Source organism: Miscanthus floridulus, chromosome 4 (genome assembly GCF_019320115.1).
Source record: "Miscanthus floridulus cultivar M001 chromosome 4, ASM1932011v1, whole genome shotgun sequence".
Lineage (NCBI taxonomy): Eukaryota > Viridiplantae > Streptophyta > Magnoliopsida > Poales > Poaceae > Miscanthus > Miscanthus floridulus.
Window position 1 is genome coordinate 114454021 of NC_089583.1, and position 17501 is coordinate 114471521.

General features: G+C 43.1%; 1 protein-coding gene across 1 annotated transcript; it reads left to right on the forward strand.

Annotated features, from left to right (window-relative positions):
• The first annotated feature begins 3140 nt into the window (after window positions 1–3140).
• LOC136550403 (phospho-2-dehydro-3-deoxyheptonate aldolase 2, chloroplastic-like) lies at window positions 3141–7789 on the forward strand. The gene is given in 7 exon segments (XM_066541968.1): window positions 3141–3308; window positions 3310–3432; window positions 3434–3787; window positions 3901–4178; window positions 5967–6243; window positions 6347–6592; window positions 7163–7789. Coding segments are annotated over 7 exon segments (1620 nt in total). The 5' UTR covers window positions 3141–3245; the 3' UTR covers window positions 7442–7789.
• Window positions 7790–17501: the final 9712 nt, after the last annotated feature.

Sequence of the window (17501 nt, forward strand, 5' to 3'; positions counted from 1 at the left end):
TGTAGATTCAAAATACAAGATTGATGTTGTGTATAACTTGCTAATATTTTTAAACATATAACTCTTTTCTGTTTGATGTAATTTATTTTTCTATAATATTGGATCTAGTCAATTTCATAACAAATACATACCATGTCGACTTCTAATTTACTTAATTTTATCAGAAAAGCTAGCTAATTAGTTGTCCCAACCTTTAGATAATTTCAAGTTTGTTACTCCTATCGTCCTGAAATATAAGGTATCTCAGTTTATCTTGAGCCAAACTATTTTAAACAAACCAAATATAAAAAAAAATTATTAACATCAACCATATCAAAGAGCTAAGTTATGAAAATATATTTTAGAATATAGCTAATTATGCTTATTTGATGTCATAGTGATCATTGTTTTTTCTATAAATTTGGTCAAACTTGGTATAATTTGACTTATGACAACTTAAAATCTCGTTTGTTTCATGACGGAGGGATTTTTGTATCACTCTGTCCTGGAATATAAAGTATCATAGCTTCAAAATTTGTCCTAAATTATATGGTATTCTATATTGCTCAGCATCATCCATGCATATCTGCCTTTTAAAATCCAGCTATGCATGTATCCATACCATGCTTTTTAAACACCATCTGGCTCATGTAATCGATACACAAATTCAATAGCATGCATGCCTTTTAAAACTATGTCGGCCTTATTTAAAATTACTTGATACCTTGTATTTCAGGACAAGAGAGTAAGTATTTAGATTGTGATCAAGAAAATTTACCGTTAGGCTATAATTTAGAAAGGAATTTTTGCGCACTAATTTTTGAACAATGTACTTTTCAAAACACAACTTAGCTTCGATCCAAAGTATATATAGTAGAACAAAAACGGACTACCTCGCTAGTTAAATAAAGAAGAACTTGGAACCGGCACTAGTCGGAAAGCTTGAACTGGCTTTTGTGGTGAACTAGAACAATGGATTTTTTTTTTACGAGGAATGCAACGACCAGTTCCATATTCTGGAGTTAGTTTGGATTTTGGAACATTGGAACTATAGACTGATACAAGATTTATTGTGTCATATCATACGTGATATAGTTGGGCAGATCCTCTTATATTATATATACTCCGTTCATTTTAAATTCGAATTATTAAGCTGTTTTATGACTAAGTAAAGAGTACAACAAAAGACTAATTTATTTCTAACTGATTAGTTAGTTTGGTTGTCAACTTATTTAATTTTATAGTAATACATAGTTAACGATATAAACCCATATCATTATTTCGGCTACCAAATTTGCAAGATGGTGTTTAAAAGGTACGTATATATGGATAACCAGATATGATTGAACAACATAGAATATCTTATACTTTAATATAATTTTAAACCTTCAATGCCTTGTATTTTAAGATATTTATATATTTATATATAATGTATTGATAAATAGGCTAGTATGACATGTGGCGCTCTGCCTCCCTACCTCCGCCTTCTCCCTCGCCGCCCCCGGCCACCGGCTACCTCGCTGCTGGTAGTGCCGCCCACCTCCCACCCCGCCCCTCGCCCCTGCCCTCTTCCTCGTCCTCGCCCCCGCTGCCGCTCACCGCCCCTGCCACCGTGCCGTGGAGCTCCGCTGAAACCCTAGCGCGCCCATGACAACCTCCTTCTTCTCCCCCCTCCTTCTTCCACGACGTGCTCTGGCCATAGGCGCCCCCACCACGACCTGACCCGGTCGCCTCCGCTGCCGCCAGGACCTTATTAACACCGCCCTCCCGCCCGTCCTACCACCTGGCCGGTTTGCCTCCCCCGAGCCCCTTGTCTTCTAAGCCCGTCGGGGTAGAGAAGAAGAGAGTGAGAGTCGTAGAGAGAGGGCGGCGCCGTTGTCGTCAGAACCCTCACACCGCCGCGATCTTCTTCGTCTCCGGCACGGACACGGGCGTAGCGTGGGAAAGGGTCGATGTCGCCGTTGGAACCCTAACGCCGCAGCCATCTTCTTCTTTTTCTTCGGTGCGGGCGCAGGTGTGGAATGAAGAGGGAGACGCGCGGGAGGGGGTCACGCCGTCGCGTACTTGAGATTGCGTATGACGATAGAGACAATTCCCTGTGTGCCATTAAAAAAGATCGCAATGCCCTGTGTGCCCCTGAAAAAAGTTCAGCGGTCTTCAGCGCCACTGCTCCAACTTTTTCGTGCCCTCCATGCCACTTCCGTCAGTTTGGGCTCTAACGCTGTCAAACTGCAGGTGTGAAAAAGACGAAAATGCCCTTAAGTGTAAATATGTCATTAATTTTTTTGAGCATCTTAACCACTTCAAATGAAAAAACTCAAAACTAGAAAGTTGCAGATCTCGTCGAGATCTATAATTTATATATATATATAATATTTTCATTTAATTCCGTAAAAAATATGATTTGATATGATTAATATATCTTAGAAAAATCATATTATTTTTTTGTGAAATTAAATGAAAATAATTTTTATATAAAAAATTATAGATCTCGACGAGATCTACAAATTTCTAGTTTTGAGTTTTTCATTTGAAGTCGTTAAGATGCTAAAAAAAAATTAATGACATATTTAGACTTAAGGGTATTTTTGTCTTTTCACACCTGCAGTTTGACGGCGTTAGAGCCTGAACTGACGGAAGTGGTATGGAGGGCACGAAAAAGTTAGAGCAGTGACGCTGAAGACCGTTGAACTTTTTCAAAGACACAGGACATTACGATTTTTTTTTTAATGCCACACAGGAATTCCCCCGCGACGATACCCAGTTCAAAGCGGTTCTAAATTTTTCCGTTTCATGACCAAGATTTTCGCTCGCACGTGTGCGATGCAAAGAGCACAAGCCGTCAACCATTTGGGCAGCTCGATGGATTTGTAGCCAAGCCGAACTTCCACGCCTAGTCTCCTACCAGATACCGTACCGAGCCCGCACCTACGCTCTTTCTCTGCCGTCACGCCCCACATTGTCATAGACGTAGACTCGCCACCAAACCCTGGTGGTACGACCGCTCTAATTGCAGCCACAATCCCCAAACTACCCTTCCCCCTCCGTTCCATTTCCACCGTCTCGTCGCCACCCGGCGGCAACTACCCCACCCCCTCCGTCGTCGTCGCTCACGGCTACCAACCCCTCCTCCTCCGCCCGCCAATAAGTACCGCCCCGCTCGCCATCTCCATTTCCTCAGAGGAGACGCCCTGCACTGCACGCCTCCTCCCCCATCTACCACTACCTACCCATCTACCACCTCTCGCTCGACCGCCTCGCTCGCAATGGCGCTGGCCACCAACTCCGCCGCCGCCGCCGCAGCAGCGGCCGTATCCGGCGGCGCGGCTATCCCAGCCGCGCCGCGCGGCCGCGTTCCTCCCGCTGAAGAGGCGCACCATCTCCGCCATCCACGCCGCCGACCCGTCCAAGAACAACGGGCCCGCCGTCCCCGCGGCCGCCGCCGCCAAGTCCTCCGCCTCAGGCTGTGGCCACGCCGGAGAAGAAGCCGGCGGCTCCGGGGAAGTGGGCGGTCGACAGCTGGAAGTCGAAGAAGGCGCTGCAGCTCCCCGAGTACCCGAACCAGGAGGAGCTGGACACGGTGCTCAAGACCATCGAGACGTTCCCGCCGGTCGTGTTCGCCGGTGAGGCGCGCCACCTCGAGGAGCGCATGGCCGAGGCCGCCATGGGCCGCGCCTTCGTCCTCCAGGGCGGTGACTGCGCCGAGAGCTTCAAGGAGTTCCACGCCAACAACATCCGTGACACCTTCCGTATCCTGCTCCAGATGGGCGCCGTGCTCATGTTCGGTGGTCAGGTGCCGGTCGTCAAGGTACCAACCAACCCACCAAAATCCACCAGACCACTACTAAATTCCAGTCACCACCAGGCATGACGGTTTGCCAGATCTGATTCGACCTGTTCCGACGTTGTTGTGCATGGTAGGTGGGGAGGATGGCTGGCCAGTTCGCCAAGCCAAGGTCCGAACCGTTCGAGGAGAGGGACGGCGTTAAGCTGCCGAGCTACAGGGGCGACAACGTCAACGGCGACGACTTCACGGAGAAGAGCCGCGTGCCAGACCCGCAGAGGATGATCCGCGCCTACGCGCAATCGGTGGCGACACTCAACCTGCTCCGCGCGTTCGCGACCGGAGGGTATGCTGCCATGCAGCGCGTCACACAATGGAACCTCGATTTCATGGATCATAGGGAGCAAGGTGATAGGTGAGAAAAAACACCCCTTTTCCTGCGTTTTTCAGTAGCGCTTTTGGTGTGGTGTGGAGGTTGTGAAGTCGCTGTCGTGTCAGAACGAAAATCTCTTGCACACATCTCGTTATCACGATGATATGATGAAGAAAAATAACTAGTTATGCAATATAGGTTGCCAGTGATAGCACGGATCCGCCTCTTTTGGTGCTAATTTCAAAGTGGATGTAACTATTCTTAGATACTGAACATTTTGATGAAAGTTTAAAATATGGATGGAACTAGAACCATTCTTAAAATAGAGCAATGGTGTTCAGCATTTTTTGTGGTTCTTATCGTTTGTTAGTTGTCAATGGCGTAAAAATCACGTGGCTCTTTTGGGCCATAAAAGTCAGTAGTACGAAGTTGGGTATAAGTAGCTGCAGTAGAACATGTCGGATCTTTCCCTTTACATGTCCCTTTCTTTTGAGGAAGCTTCTAGCAGGGCATCGCTGTCTTTGAGTGCATCTCCTTGTTGCATATGTTGATTTTTTGTTTTGTTTGCGTAAACAAGGTACCATGAGAAAGTATTATTGTCAGTCAATAAAACATGTCACTGGTAATCTGACCATGAAATTCCTTATTGGTCATATTTAATGCATACAATTTTTCTTTCGGTTCAAGGTTTTGATTTACACATGGCAATGTAGTCTATACTGTTTAATCGATGTACTTTATAATATTTTTGTGGACTAAGTATTTGGATTTTCCTGGAAAATTGTTGCCCCACCAAAGTTTTCACAAGTCTCCATCAGAAGGGCACATGTAAAACAACAATTTGTAACCAGAGATACAAGAATAGCTTCGCTAATCATATATTATTGCTACATGATTACATCGAATGTTTATCTAATTTTGGTTGAATTAAAATTTTGTCCGTGTAGCATGGATCCGCCTCTTTTGGTGCTAATTTCAAAGTGGAAGTAGCTATTCTTAGATACTGAACATTTTGTTGAAAGTAAACATATGGATGGAACTAGAACCATTCCTGAAATGTTTAGATTTTTTTTTCCTGTGGCCTGACCATGTAAATAAAGCAATGGTTCTCAGCATTTTTGGTGGTTCTTGATTGTTTGTTGGTCGTCAATGCGGTAAAAATCACGTGGTTTTTTGGGGCCATAAGTCAGTACGAAGTTCGGTACAAGTAGTTGCAGTAGAATATGTCAGGATCTTTCCCTTTACATGTCCCTTTCTTTCAAGGAAGCTGCTAAACAGGGCATCGCTGTCTTTGAGTGCATCTCCTTGTTGCATATATTGGTGTTTTATTCTTTTGCGTAAACAAGGTACCATGAGAAAGTATTATTGTCGTCAATAAAACATGTCACTGGTAATCTGGTATTTTCTAGTATAAAGTTACTTCATTAGAGTATGGTGCTCCACCATGAAATTCCTTTATAGATCATATCTAGTGCATACAATTTTTTCTTTCTTTTCAAGGTTTTGATTTAGTCACGGAGATGTAGTCTATATTGTTTAATTGATGTACTTTATAATATTTGTGGACCAAGTATTTGGCTTTTCCTGGGAAGTTGTTGCCCCACCAAAGTTCCCATAGGTCACCATCAGAAGGGCACATATAAAACAACAATTTGTAACCAGAGATTTACATGTTATGATACAAGAATAGCTTAGCTAATATTATACTGTTGCTATATGATTACATGAAATGTTTATCTAATTTTGGTTGAATTAAAAATTTGTGTTTGCAAATGGTCAAATGAATATCATAATCTGATGGTTTGAGTATTTTCATTGGATGGCATATAGGTACCGTGAATTGGCCCATAGGGTGGATGAGGCTCTTGGGTTCATGACTGCAGCAGGACTTACCGTTGACCACCCGATAATGACGACTACTGACTTCTGGACCTCGCACGAGTGCCTTCTCTTACCCTACGAGCAGGCTCTTACCCGTGAGGACTCCACCAGTGGCCTTTTCTATGATTGTTCAGCCCACATGTTGTGGGTTGGTGAGCGCACTCGTCAACTTGATGGAGCTCATGTTGAATTCCTCCGTGGTGTGGCCAACCCTCTTGGCATAAAGGTCGATTTTAAATCCTTTGTTTCTATTGATTAAGTGAAATCTAAGCACTGTGCTTGTCCTGTCATCCTGACTGTCAAATTGGCATGTAATTTGCGGAATGTAGGTGAGTGACAAAATGAATCCCAGTGACTTGGTGAAGCTGATTGAGATTCTGAACCCTTCAAACAAACCCGGAAGGATCACCATAATTACAAGGATGGGGGCAGAGAACATGAGAGTGAAGTTGCCTCATCTAATTCGTGCTGTCCGCAATGCTGGATTGATTGTCACATGGATTACTGATCCTATGCATGGAAACACCATAAAGGCCCCTTGTGGCTTGAAGACTCGTCCTTTTGACTCCATTCTGGTGAGTCACCTTCCACTGCGAATTTCTTCATTTATGCATTTCTGTTATGATAAGGTTGAATGAGTCTCAGTTTTGTTTGAGCGTTCATATGTCTATCGGGAATGTGGAATGATATCTAAAGTTCCTATCCATTCTTTTGCTCTGCGTTTCTACTTGTAAGTCTGTAAGATTGCAGGACTTTAGGGCATACGTTATCTGCTTATGATTTAATAGTAGGATCACTGGGCTACTTATCCTCCACAGGTCAATAAAGTACTTGGCTGGGCTGGGGCTAATGATCTTGTTCAAATTCATTTTTAAGCATAATTTGGGTCTGCATTTTAGGTGCTGCTATTAATGTGTTTTCAGCTTAAGTTCTGATACAAGCCATTTGCTGATGTCTTTTCAGCTTCATGAATGGATGTTAAAATGCCACTCTAAGAGTAATATATTTGATCAATGAATTGGTTGAGAATAGATTTGATCAATGTATTTTCACTGGAGTATTTACACTTTATCTAGAAACATTCCATCCTGGCCTTCCAACTTATATCATTGCTCTAATCACGAACTCCATTATATATTTAACAGGCTGAAGTGCGCGCATTCTTCGACGTGCATGACCAAGAAGGAAGTCACCCAGGAGGCATCCACCTTGAAATGACTGGGCAGAACGTGACCGAGTGCATTGGTGGATCACGGACTGTGACCTTCGATGACCTGAGCGACCGCTACCACACCCACTGTGACCCAAGGCTGAACGCCTCCCAGTCCCTAGAGCTCGCCTTCATCATTGCAGAGAGGCTCAGGAAGAGGAGGATGCGGTCGGGGCTCAACAACAGCCTGCCACTGCCACCACTAGCTTTCTAAATAGCCAGAGCCGAACAGAGAGGGTAGGAATAGTTGCGGTGACTCGAAAGAGGCGATCGACGCCTATTTATTTGTTGATGCTTGGTGTGGTGGCCTGGTGGGTGCTCTTGGCACAAGTTACATGCTGGGGAGCTATAGGAGGTACGTGTTGTGTTGTGGAAGACAGTAGCTAGCATTATGTGTTAGCATTATGTGTTGCTGTAATTGTATGCCTTCGTTTCCTGTTTTGGATGCGTGACTTGCCGACTTAGCTGCTTCTGGTGTTTTCACCTTGGTAAGGAGAGAATAAAGAGATAATGGTAATGCAATGTTTGCTGGTGCTCAATAAATTGATCCCCTTGATGGTTCTATTTGTTCTCTTCTGCTGCACCTCTCCCAGATGCAGTGGTGTGAAATGCTTGTTCGTAACTGTGACCTGTAGTTGCAGCTGCCAGCACCACTGTGCTTACAAGCTTTTGTGGAGTTAATTTGGAATGGAGGGATACCTAGTAGCTGTATTTCTCAGCAAAGTTCCGGACTGTAGAAAACGAGCGAGCAGGCAACAACTTCCATGCAGAACTCGACATCTACTTCCATCTTACATTACAGGCACTTTGTCGTCTCCAAAGCTAAGCAGGACGGCTTTGCAATGATTAACACGAGTGGTACCACCAAACGCCAATAAGCGTTCTTCATCTCCACAGTCAAGACCAGTGACGGACTGACCGTACATACAGCAAACTGACGGTGAAAAACCATTCCTTTTCTTAAAAAAAGGGTGTAAACTCCACTGTGCTATGTAAGTTCGATGGAGCAAGCCTTCAGTTCTAAAGGGCTCAAATGGAGTTAGGTTTTGTGACATCTAATTCAGTTTAAATTAGGCTCGTATGGGGGATTAGTCCCACATTGGTTGTTTAGGATGTGTATTAGTCTATTAGATCAACATATAATATATTAACTTCAACCGATATATTGAATCAGTATTTAGTTGCAATGAAATCTGGTACTCACTCCATTCAAATATATATGACGTTTCAGACATCTAATTAGACTTGGATTGCGTGTAGTTTAATTTTGCTGTCTAAAACGTCATATAATTGACTGGAGGTAGTATTACAGGTTCCCTTCTATTAAGCTGTATTATATTTATATGTGAACACTGAAGGCAGTAGATGGGTTAACGAAGATCATGATGGTTGCATTAGGCAGCAGTGCAGCACGGCAGAAACAACGAATGAATGCCCAGAAACACTTTAGCACACTACTCTAGACCGATCTGAAACTTTATTAGAGTGCATACCATTTTTTTCCAGCGTAACCGCTGAGGCCAATTTCTCAGCGAAGCTCCGGATTAAACGAGATGAGAAACCAGGCGACAGTAACTTCCATTTTACAGCATCTTGCGATGCCAGGCAGGCAGGATATCACCGAGCACAGTAACTTTCCCATCTCCAAAGCTAATAAGCAGCATGACTTTCTTGCGATTAATAATGGTCCGTACCAACAACTGGAACTTCATATGCACAATCATGATCAACCCTGGTGGTACATGGAACGGGGACTTGCAAGTGCTATGTGACCCTGACCTCAGAACAGGAGAGCGCCCCCCTGGTGAGATCAGACGATTTCATTCTTCAATTGCATTTCGATTTTCAAACCAACATCGGTACAAATAGCTTATATGCTCAAATATATGTTCAAGTTGAGGAGAATTATTAGTCTGTCTCAAATTAGAGAGCCAACGACTAGAAGGTCGCTGATCAGTACCAGAGACAAGCAACACTTCCATCAAAACTACAAGAAAACAAAGCGCGGCGTTGCGGCGTTCCTGTGTGGAGTGCCTCCCATTGTGAGGCCATGTTTTTGTAAATCTCAAATGCGGTGGGGCAGAGGTTACGAAGAGCGGATTGTGTCCAAATATAGTGTTAATGTCCTGATTTGTAATCTGAGCTGTATATAAATATTTACGACTTGTTCTAGAAAGATAAAGTTCTAGAGTTATTTCTACTCCGGAATTGTAGAGCACTGAGTTTATCTACATTGCATTGCTGAAGAAGAGTGTGGAGGTTAGATGAAACCAAGCATTTCATATTACAGGTGCCAATGTGACTGATAGCTCTTGGAAGTTGGAACCCTGATATACATAAAGAGATAAATGAGAGCGTGAATAAAACATTTCATATTACAGGTGCTAAATTTATGTACTGTGAAACCTGTAGTTACCATACATATAAGGGATTATCTAAGTACAATTGTTAGCAGAGCAGAACATAATCAAGAGATCATGGATCACTCTTGCAAAGCATTATTATCAGCGAATCCTCAAATAAGGAAAGAGTCAAATGATGCATGAAGAAACATGAAGTAATTCATTGCCACAATTTTTCATAAGGAATAGATAGCAGTAGTACAATATAACTAATACAGAAAAAACAAATGTGCAGAATGCTAATGTTTTTGGCTTGAATTTGCCTTTCAGCTTTCAGAAGATTTTTTTCAGTGGTGCAGCTTGATTTCACTGAGTGATAACGGATAAGGTTATATATATATAAAAGTAAGAGCATAAAAAGCTTAGAACATTTGTTTCAGAAAATGTGGTCGATATAAGAGCATAAAACAAAATTGAAGTACTGATTACTGAAGGGTGGGATCGACTAAAACTAAAAACATGCATCACTGACAAAGTACAGTTTGCTAATGGTCAGATATAACAGCTGCCTCTTTACCTTGTATTCAGGTTTCTCTTGAACCATTAGCAATTTTTAGCATGCAGGATGCAGCTCACATGAAAGAAACCTCGTGAGTGATAATCTTCTTAATATTCAAATGGATATCTTTCGTACATCTGGTAGTGATAACTGTGTTAACATTAGTAGTGTTTCTGCAATGATGTTTTTGGATAGAAAATGGAACTACTTATAGTGATCCCTCTTTTATAGCGCATATACAATTTGTTTCCCCTTGCAGGGTATTCAATAAAAAAAAGTCTAAGATAAGTTAATTTGCTCCCAGAACTCCAAAAGTCATAAGTGGGAAACTTTAGTGGCTCATAGCCAAATACTACGCCTATTCACTTCCCTAACGATTTGTTTGTCCCTAGGATGGTCACATATACAAGAGTTTAATCACTTGAAAAAATTCTAGGGGCACTAAATCAGCAGAAACATTATGGCTTGCAAGATGTGTCTGGATATTATTCTTTTTTTTAGTTACCAATAGAACATCAGTATACAAGGTTTGTCTAACTGAATATATTGGACAATATTTTTTTAGTCCTTTAATCCCAAAGTGCCAATTGATTCATAATTAGCATAATGATAGTGTGATTTATGTCCAAATCCTATGAACCAATATTCCTAAGGAAACCTGGAATAATTGATAAATGGAAACGAACTGCACGGTAATCTCCAATGTGTTAGTAGAGATTAGAAAGACCACAGGGCGCCACTGCAGCCGAGTAGGGAGCAGAGTAGGGTACCTTGATTTTATATCTCAAAAAATGTTATTTTATAAGGTCAAATTCACAAGTCATAATACCATGAGCAGCACTTTATTGATCTGTGGCGGGCAGTTATAAACCAAGATTTTTGCCTAATGCCTCTGGGTAGAAGTGCAGCATTTGAGTATTGTACAGTGCCTACTTACTGGTGTTTGATTGTGGTAGAAAATACAACATGATGCCCAAAAAAATAAGAGTCCTATGATGCAACCATTGCCAAGTTCCATTACTCAAAAATATGATTACTCAAAGACATGGAAATTTCAATATTGATAATTCAAAGCTCGAGGTTATAAGCTAGGGAACACTTCATTTTCCAATTTTCCATAGGGTATTGTTGCCATTTATTGCAGATGGATGTAGCAAGGAAGAGCTAGTATGCATGCTATGTACATGATTTCCACCGTATCGCTTGATAACCTTTGTGGCTCAAGTATTCATCAGCATATCAGAGGTCGATCTTTTGATCTTTTTTTGTTATCTTTGTAAAGATGTTGTAGATCCAACTATCCAAGTCCAGAACCGGTAAACGGAATTGATTTGCCTTTGAATCGGCAACGAGAACAACAACAACAACAACAAAGCCTTTAAGTCCTAAATAAGTTGGGGTAGGCTAGAGTTGAAACCCAGCAGAAGCAATCAAGGTTCAGGTAAGTGAATAACTATTTTTCAAGCACTCCTATCTAAGCCTAAGTCTTTGGGTATATTTCATCCTTTCAAGTCTCCTTTTATTGTCTCTACCCAAGTTAACTTCGGTCTTCATCTGTCTCTCTTCACGTTACTATCCTGGCTTAGGATTCCACTACGCATCGGTGCCTCTGGAGGTCTCCATTGGATATGTCCAAACTATATCAACCGGTGTTGGACAAGCTTTTCTTCAATTGGTGTTACCCCTAATCTATCACGTATATCATCGTTCCGAAATCAATCCCTTCTTGTATGACCGCAAATCCAACGCAACATATGCATTTCCATGACACTTATCTGTTGAACATGTCGTCTTTTCAGTAGGACCAACATTCTGTACCATACAACATAGCAGGTCTAATCGCCTGTCTTATAAAACTTGCCTTTTAACTTCTGTGGTACCCTTTTGTCACATAGGACACCAGATGCTTGGCGCCACTTCATCTACCCTGCTTTGATTCTATGGCTAACATCTTCATTAATATCACCGTCTCTCTATAGCATTGATCCTAAATATTGAAATGTATCCTTCCTAGGTACTACTTGACCTTCCAAACTAATATCTTACTTCTCCCGAGTAGTAGTGCCGAAGTCACATCTCATATACTCAGTTTTAGTTCTACTGAGTCTAAAACTTTTGGACTCCAAAGTCTTCCACCATAACTTCAGTTTCTGGATTCACTCATGTCCGGTTTTCATCAACTAGCACCTACATCGTCCGTAAAAAGCATACACCAAGAGATGTCCTCTTGTATGTCCCTTGTGACCTCATCCATCACTAAGGCAAACAGATAAGGGCTCAAAGCTGACCCTTGATGTAGTCCTATCCTAATCGGGAAGGCATCCGTGTCTCCATCACTTATTCAAACACTAGTCACAACATTGTTGTACATGTCATTAATGAGTCCGGTGTACTTCGTTGGGACTTTATATTTATCCAAAGCCCACCACGTAACATTCCTTGGTATTTTATCATAAGCTTTCTCCAAGTCAATAAAAACCATATGTAGGTCCTTCTTCTCCCTATACCGCTCCATAACTTATGTTATTAAGAAAATGGCTTCCATGGTTGACCTTCCGGGCATGAAACCAAATTGGTTCATAGAGATCCGCGTTATTGCTCTCAAGCGATGCTCGATAATTCTCTCCCATAGCTTCATAGTATGGCTCATCAACTTAATTTCCTGGTAATTAGTACAACTTTGAATATCCCCTTTATTCTTGTAGATCGGTACCAATATGCTTCTTCTCCACTCGTCAGGCATCTTGTTCAATCGAAAAATATGATTGAACAACTTGGTTAGCCATACTATAGTTATGTCCCGGGAGTGCTAACACCCTTGAAATTGTTTGTGAAAATATGCTAACACTTGTGCACAAGGTGATACACTTAGTGGTGTTGGCGGGATTCGGCGCTTTCGGAAAAATGGAATGCCTATTTTCTATTGTGCCGGATGCAAATTCTTGGTGGTTCGCATATTGGAGCAAGGGTGGAGAAGATAGAAGTGAGAACAGAGCTGATGCCAGCGTCGGTCCAGTGACCGGACGTTGGATCTAGAAGCACCGGACGCTGACTGCCTGCGTCCGGTCGCGTTGACTGTCGGTACAGTGGCTAGGGTTTACCACCGAACGCTGGGCTGTGTCCGGTCGAGGTGGACTGGACGCGTCCGGGCGAGGAAAACCAGGTTTTGACCCTTACTGTACTCGACCGGACGCTGAGGTTCTAGCGCTCGGTCAGTTTTTACCGGAGCATCCGGTCAGCGTCATAACCGTTGGAATCTGACGAACATCGTTTGAAGCTGATGACGCGTGGCGTCCATCTGTGGACCGGACGCTAGGTCCAGGGTCCGATCAAGTGGACCGGAGCGTCTGGTCAGAGCGCAGAGTACCCAGTGAAGGGGTACAATGGCTCTATTTCGTGGGGGCTTCTATTTAAGCCCCATGGCCGACTGTGGCTCACATCTTTGGCCATTTTTTATTGACATAGCAACCTTGTGAGCCTAGCCAAAGTACTCCCACTCATCTACATCATTGATTCATCATCATAGTGTGATTGGGAGTGATCCAAGTGCATTGCTTGAGTGATTGCATCTAGAGGCACTTAGTGATCATGTTTCGCTGCGGTTTTCGCTTGTTACTCTTGGTGGTTGCCACCACCTAGACGGCTTGGAGCAGCGAGGATCGTCGAGCGGAGGTGGTGATTGTCTCCGGCTCCGATCGTGGTGATTGTGAGGGGTTCTTGACCTTGTCCCCGGCGGAGAGCCAAAAGGTACTTTAGTGAATTGCTCGTGGTTTGTGTGATCCTCATCTTGTATTGGTTGTGCGGCACCCTATTGAGAGTTTGGCGTGTGAAGCCAATTAGCGCGTGAACCTCCAAGTGAGTGAATCGCCACAACAAGGAGTAGCTTGCCGGCAAGCAAGTGAACCTCGGTAAAAATCATTGTGTTCATCCTTTGATTCTGATGTGATTGGTTTCCATTGTTATTCATCCTTGTGATTAATTGGTTCACTCCTCTATACGGTGGTATAATTATCTTAATCACTCTCTTTACATTATCGCAAACTAGTTGACAAGCTCTTTAATGTAACTAGTTGTGAGAGCTTACTTACTTGGTTGGTGTGGCTCTTTAGTTAACTTTTGAGAGCACACTAACATAGGGTAGTGTCATACCTCTTGTGTGAATCAACACCATCTAAACTAGAATTATGGTAGGTGGCTTGTATTTTGAGTAGGCTAGCGCAACATTTGCTTCGCCTCATAATTGTCTAACCTTTTATTAAGTGTTGTTGTAGAAATTTTATTAGGCTATTTACCCCCCTCTAGCTATTAGGACATTTCATATGTCCCCGAGGCATCTCCACACCTCGATTGGGATACCATCCAGTCTCATCGCCTTACCTCCTTTCATCCTTTTCAACGCCTCTCTGACCTTAGATTCTTGGATTCTCCGCACAAAGCGTCTATTGGTGTCATCAAAAGAGTCACCCAACTGAAAGGTTGTATCCGTATTCTCACCATTGAACAATTTGTCAAAATACTCTTGTCATCGATGTTGGATCTCATCCTCCTTCACCAAGAGATGCTCCCTTTCATCCTTAATGCACTTAACTTGGTTGAAGTCTCTTGTCTTTCTCTCATGAACCCTAGCCATCCTATAAATGTCCTTCTCTTATTCCTTTGTACTCAAATGTTGGTAAAGATCCTCGTACGCTCTATCCTTTGCCACACTTACAGCTCGCTTTGCAGTCTTCTTTGCCACCTTGTACTTCTCTATGTTGTCCACACTCCTGTTATGGTACAAGCGTTTATAGCATTCTTTCTTCTCCTTAATAGCCCTTTTGGACTTCCTCGTTCCACCATTAAGTATCTTTAGCCTCGCCTCCACTTCCTTTGGTTACTCCACACACCTCTGAGGCCATCTTCCAAATGTTGGTTGCCATCTTCTCCCACATGTTGTTTATGTCCTCTTCTTTCTTTCAAGAGCCCTCTTTGATAACCCTTTTTCTGAATACCTCTGACGTCTCTCCTTACAATTTCCACCACTTTATTCTTTCAATCTTAGTTTATTTATCCCTACGGGCATGCACCTGAAAACGAAAGTCTGCCACCAAAAGCTTATGTTGAGAAACAACACACTCCCCTAATATCACCTTGCAACCCAAGCATGCTCGTTTGTCCTTTCTTCTTGCGAGAATAAAGTCAATCTGGCTAGAGTGTTATCCGCTACTGAAGGTCACTAGATGAGATTCTCTCTTTCTAAAGAAAGTGTTGGCTATCATCAGGTCAAAAGCTATCGCGAAGTCCAGAACTTCCTCCCCCCCTCCTGATTCCTACTACCATACCCTAAAACCTTCATGAACTACCTCGAAACCTACGCTTGTAGTACCTACATACCCAATAGATCTCCTATCAAAAGCTTCTCACTACTAGATATACCTCTAATCGGCATCTAAGTCTTCCCGACTTTTTACACTCTCGTCGAGCCTCTAAGGACATTCCTTTCCGTTCAAATATCCCAACGTCCTTGATAGATCACTCTCGTCCTGCCTCTCACTCCACTAGCCTGGATAACAGCCGCTCGCTCGTTTGGACTCGCTCGTTTGCTCTTAAGATACCATCTATCGGCTCGGCTCGTTACCTAACGACAAGCCATCTGCTCGCTCGTTAAAGCTCGATCTGTTATCGCGAGCCAGGTATAAAATACACAAAATATAATATTTGTATTTATCTAAAGTTTGAGAATAATAATAATATAAAAGAAATGCATCTAGACCAGTTACCAGTCAATTTATAGGGTCTAGACCAGTTACCAGTCAATTGTAAAGTGCAAGACATGAAGTAATACAAAAACTAATACAAGTTTTGATACTTTTTTCCTGGAAGCTTGGCTCGTTTAGCTCGCGAGCGGCTCGCGAGCTGGCTCGAGTTGGCTCGTTATAGCTAACGAGCTAAAATCTTGGCTCGGCTCGGCTCGTTATTATAACGAGCCGAGCCGAGCCGAGTCGAGCCAGCCACGAGCCGAGCGAGCTAACGAGCTTCGAGTTTTTCGTCCAGCCTTACTCCCACCACACCATTCTTGAGGCTCTTATCAATCAAAACTCCTACTCCATTTCTATTCGTGACTGTCCTTGTGTACCAAAGCTTGAAACCTGTATTGTCCACCTCCTTCGCCTTCTGACCCTTCCATTTAGTCTCTTGAATGCATAATATATTTACACGTCTTCTAGTCGCGGTATCAACTAATTCTCTTAACTTACCTGTAAGATACCCTACATTCCAACTACCTAAACAGATCCTAGTTGGTTCGACTAGCTTTCTTACCCTTCGCACCCGTCGACTCAGATGTGAAAACTCTTGCTCATTTTTCACTACACCCAGACGCCGATGTAGCGCGCCACTAAGGAAGCGATGACCTGATCCTTGCTCACTTGACACCATGCCCATATCACGACACAGCGCGTCACCAAGGGGGTGCCGATCCGGCCCTTGCACATTTAACACCATACCCGGGTTCCGATATGGCGCGTCACTAAGAGGGTTACGTCCCAACGGTTTTCTTTCGGGTTTTATCTCCATTAGAATAGCTAGATTTAACGTTGGCTCGCTACGCCTAACATAACTCTCCTCCTTTACCAGGGTTTAGTGACCTACTATGTTGAGACAACATAGGTGAATCTTCTTACTTTTTTCTTGAGAATTGTCTTACTGATATTGAATATGTAATGGTTGTACTGTTATTTTTATGTTTCATACATAAGCCATCAAGTCAATATTGTTCTTCTGTTTAATATTGTTTTCATGAACCAAGATTCGAGCGATTATTATGTAAGACTGAATGATAACATTCTAGTCTTTTTTTTTGCTGAAAAACAAATATTCCAGCCTATAATTTGATTAGGCAAAAGTAATATTGCAACCAGAATTTTTTAATCAAGAAAAAGGCATGGCCTAGAGCAAGAATTCAAGCAAGAGAGGTCTTTCAACGTAGCAATGAAATGAAATTTAGTATGTGCTAATGAATCAAAGACCTATGTGTTGCATCAGAAGGCCTGGATATGCAAAGAATAACTGTCCGATAGACAGAGTTGAACCTTGTAAGCATTTGGTCGAGCATGTGGTGGGCGTCGTCCATGGCGCTGTCCACCGTAGCTTCTGGGGCATTATCTGGAGCGTTCTATGGCACGAAAGGGAGCACAGAGGTACGGGAAGTTGCGCAGTGTTGGCGCTGTTTGCCTTCTGTCTCTCACCTTCCCCCACGGCAGCGAAGACGTGGCGTGAGGAGGCGGCTGCTGCTCCCTTTTGCGCAGCCAAGTAGGGAGCACAGCAGGGGGGCAGGGGCGCCGCGCAGCAGAGCAGGGACGCTCGCCGAGCGGAGCCGGGGTCGGAGGCGGGAG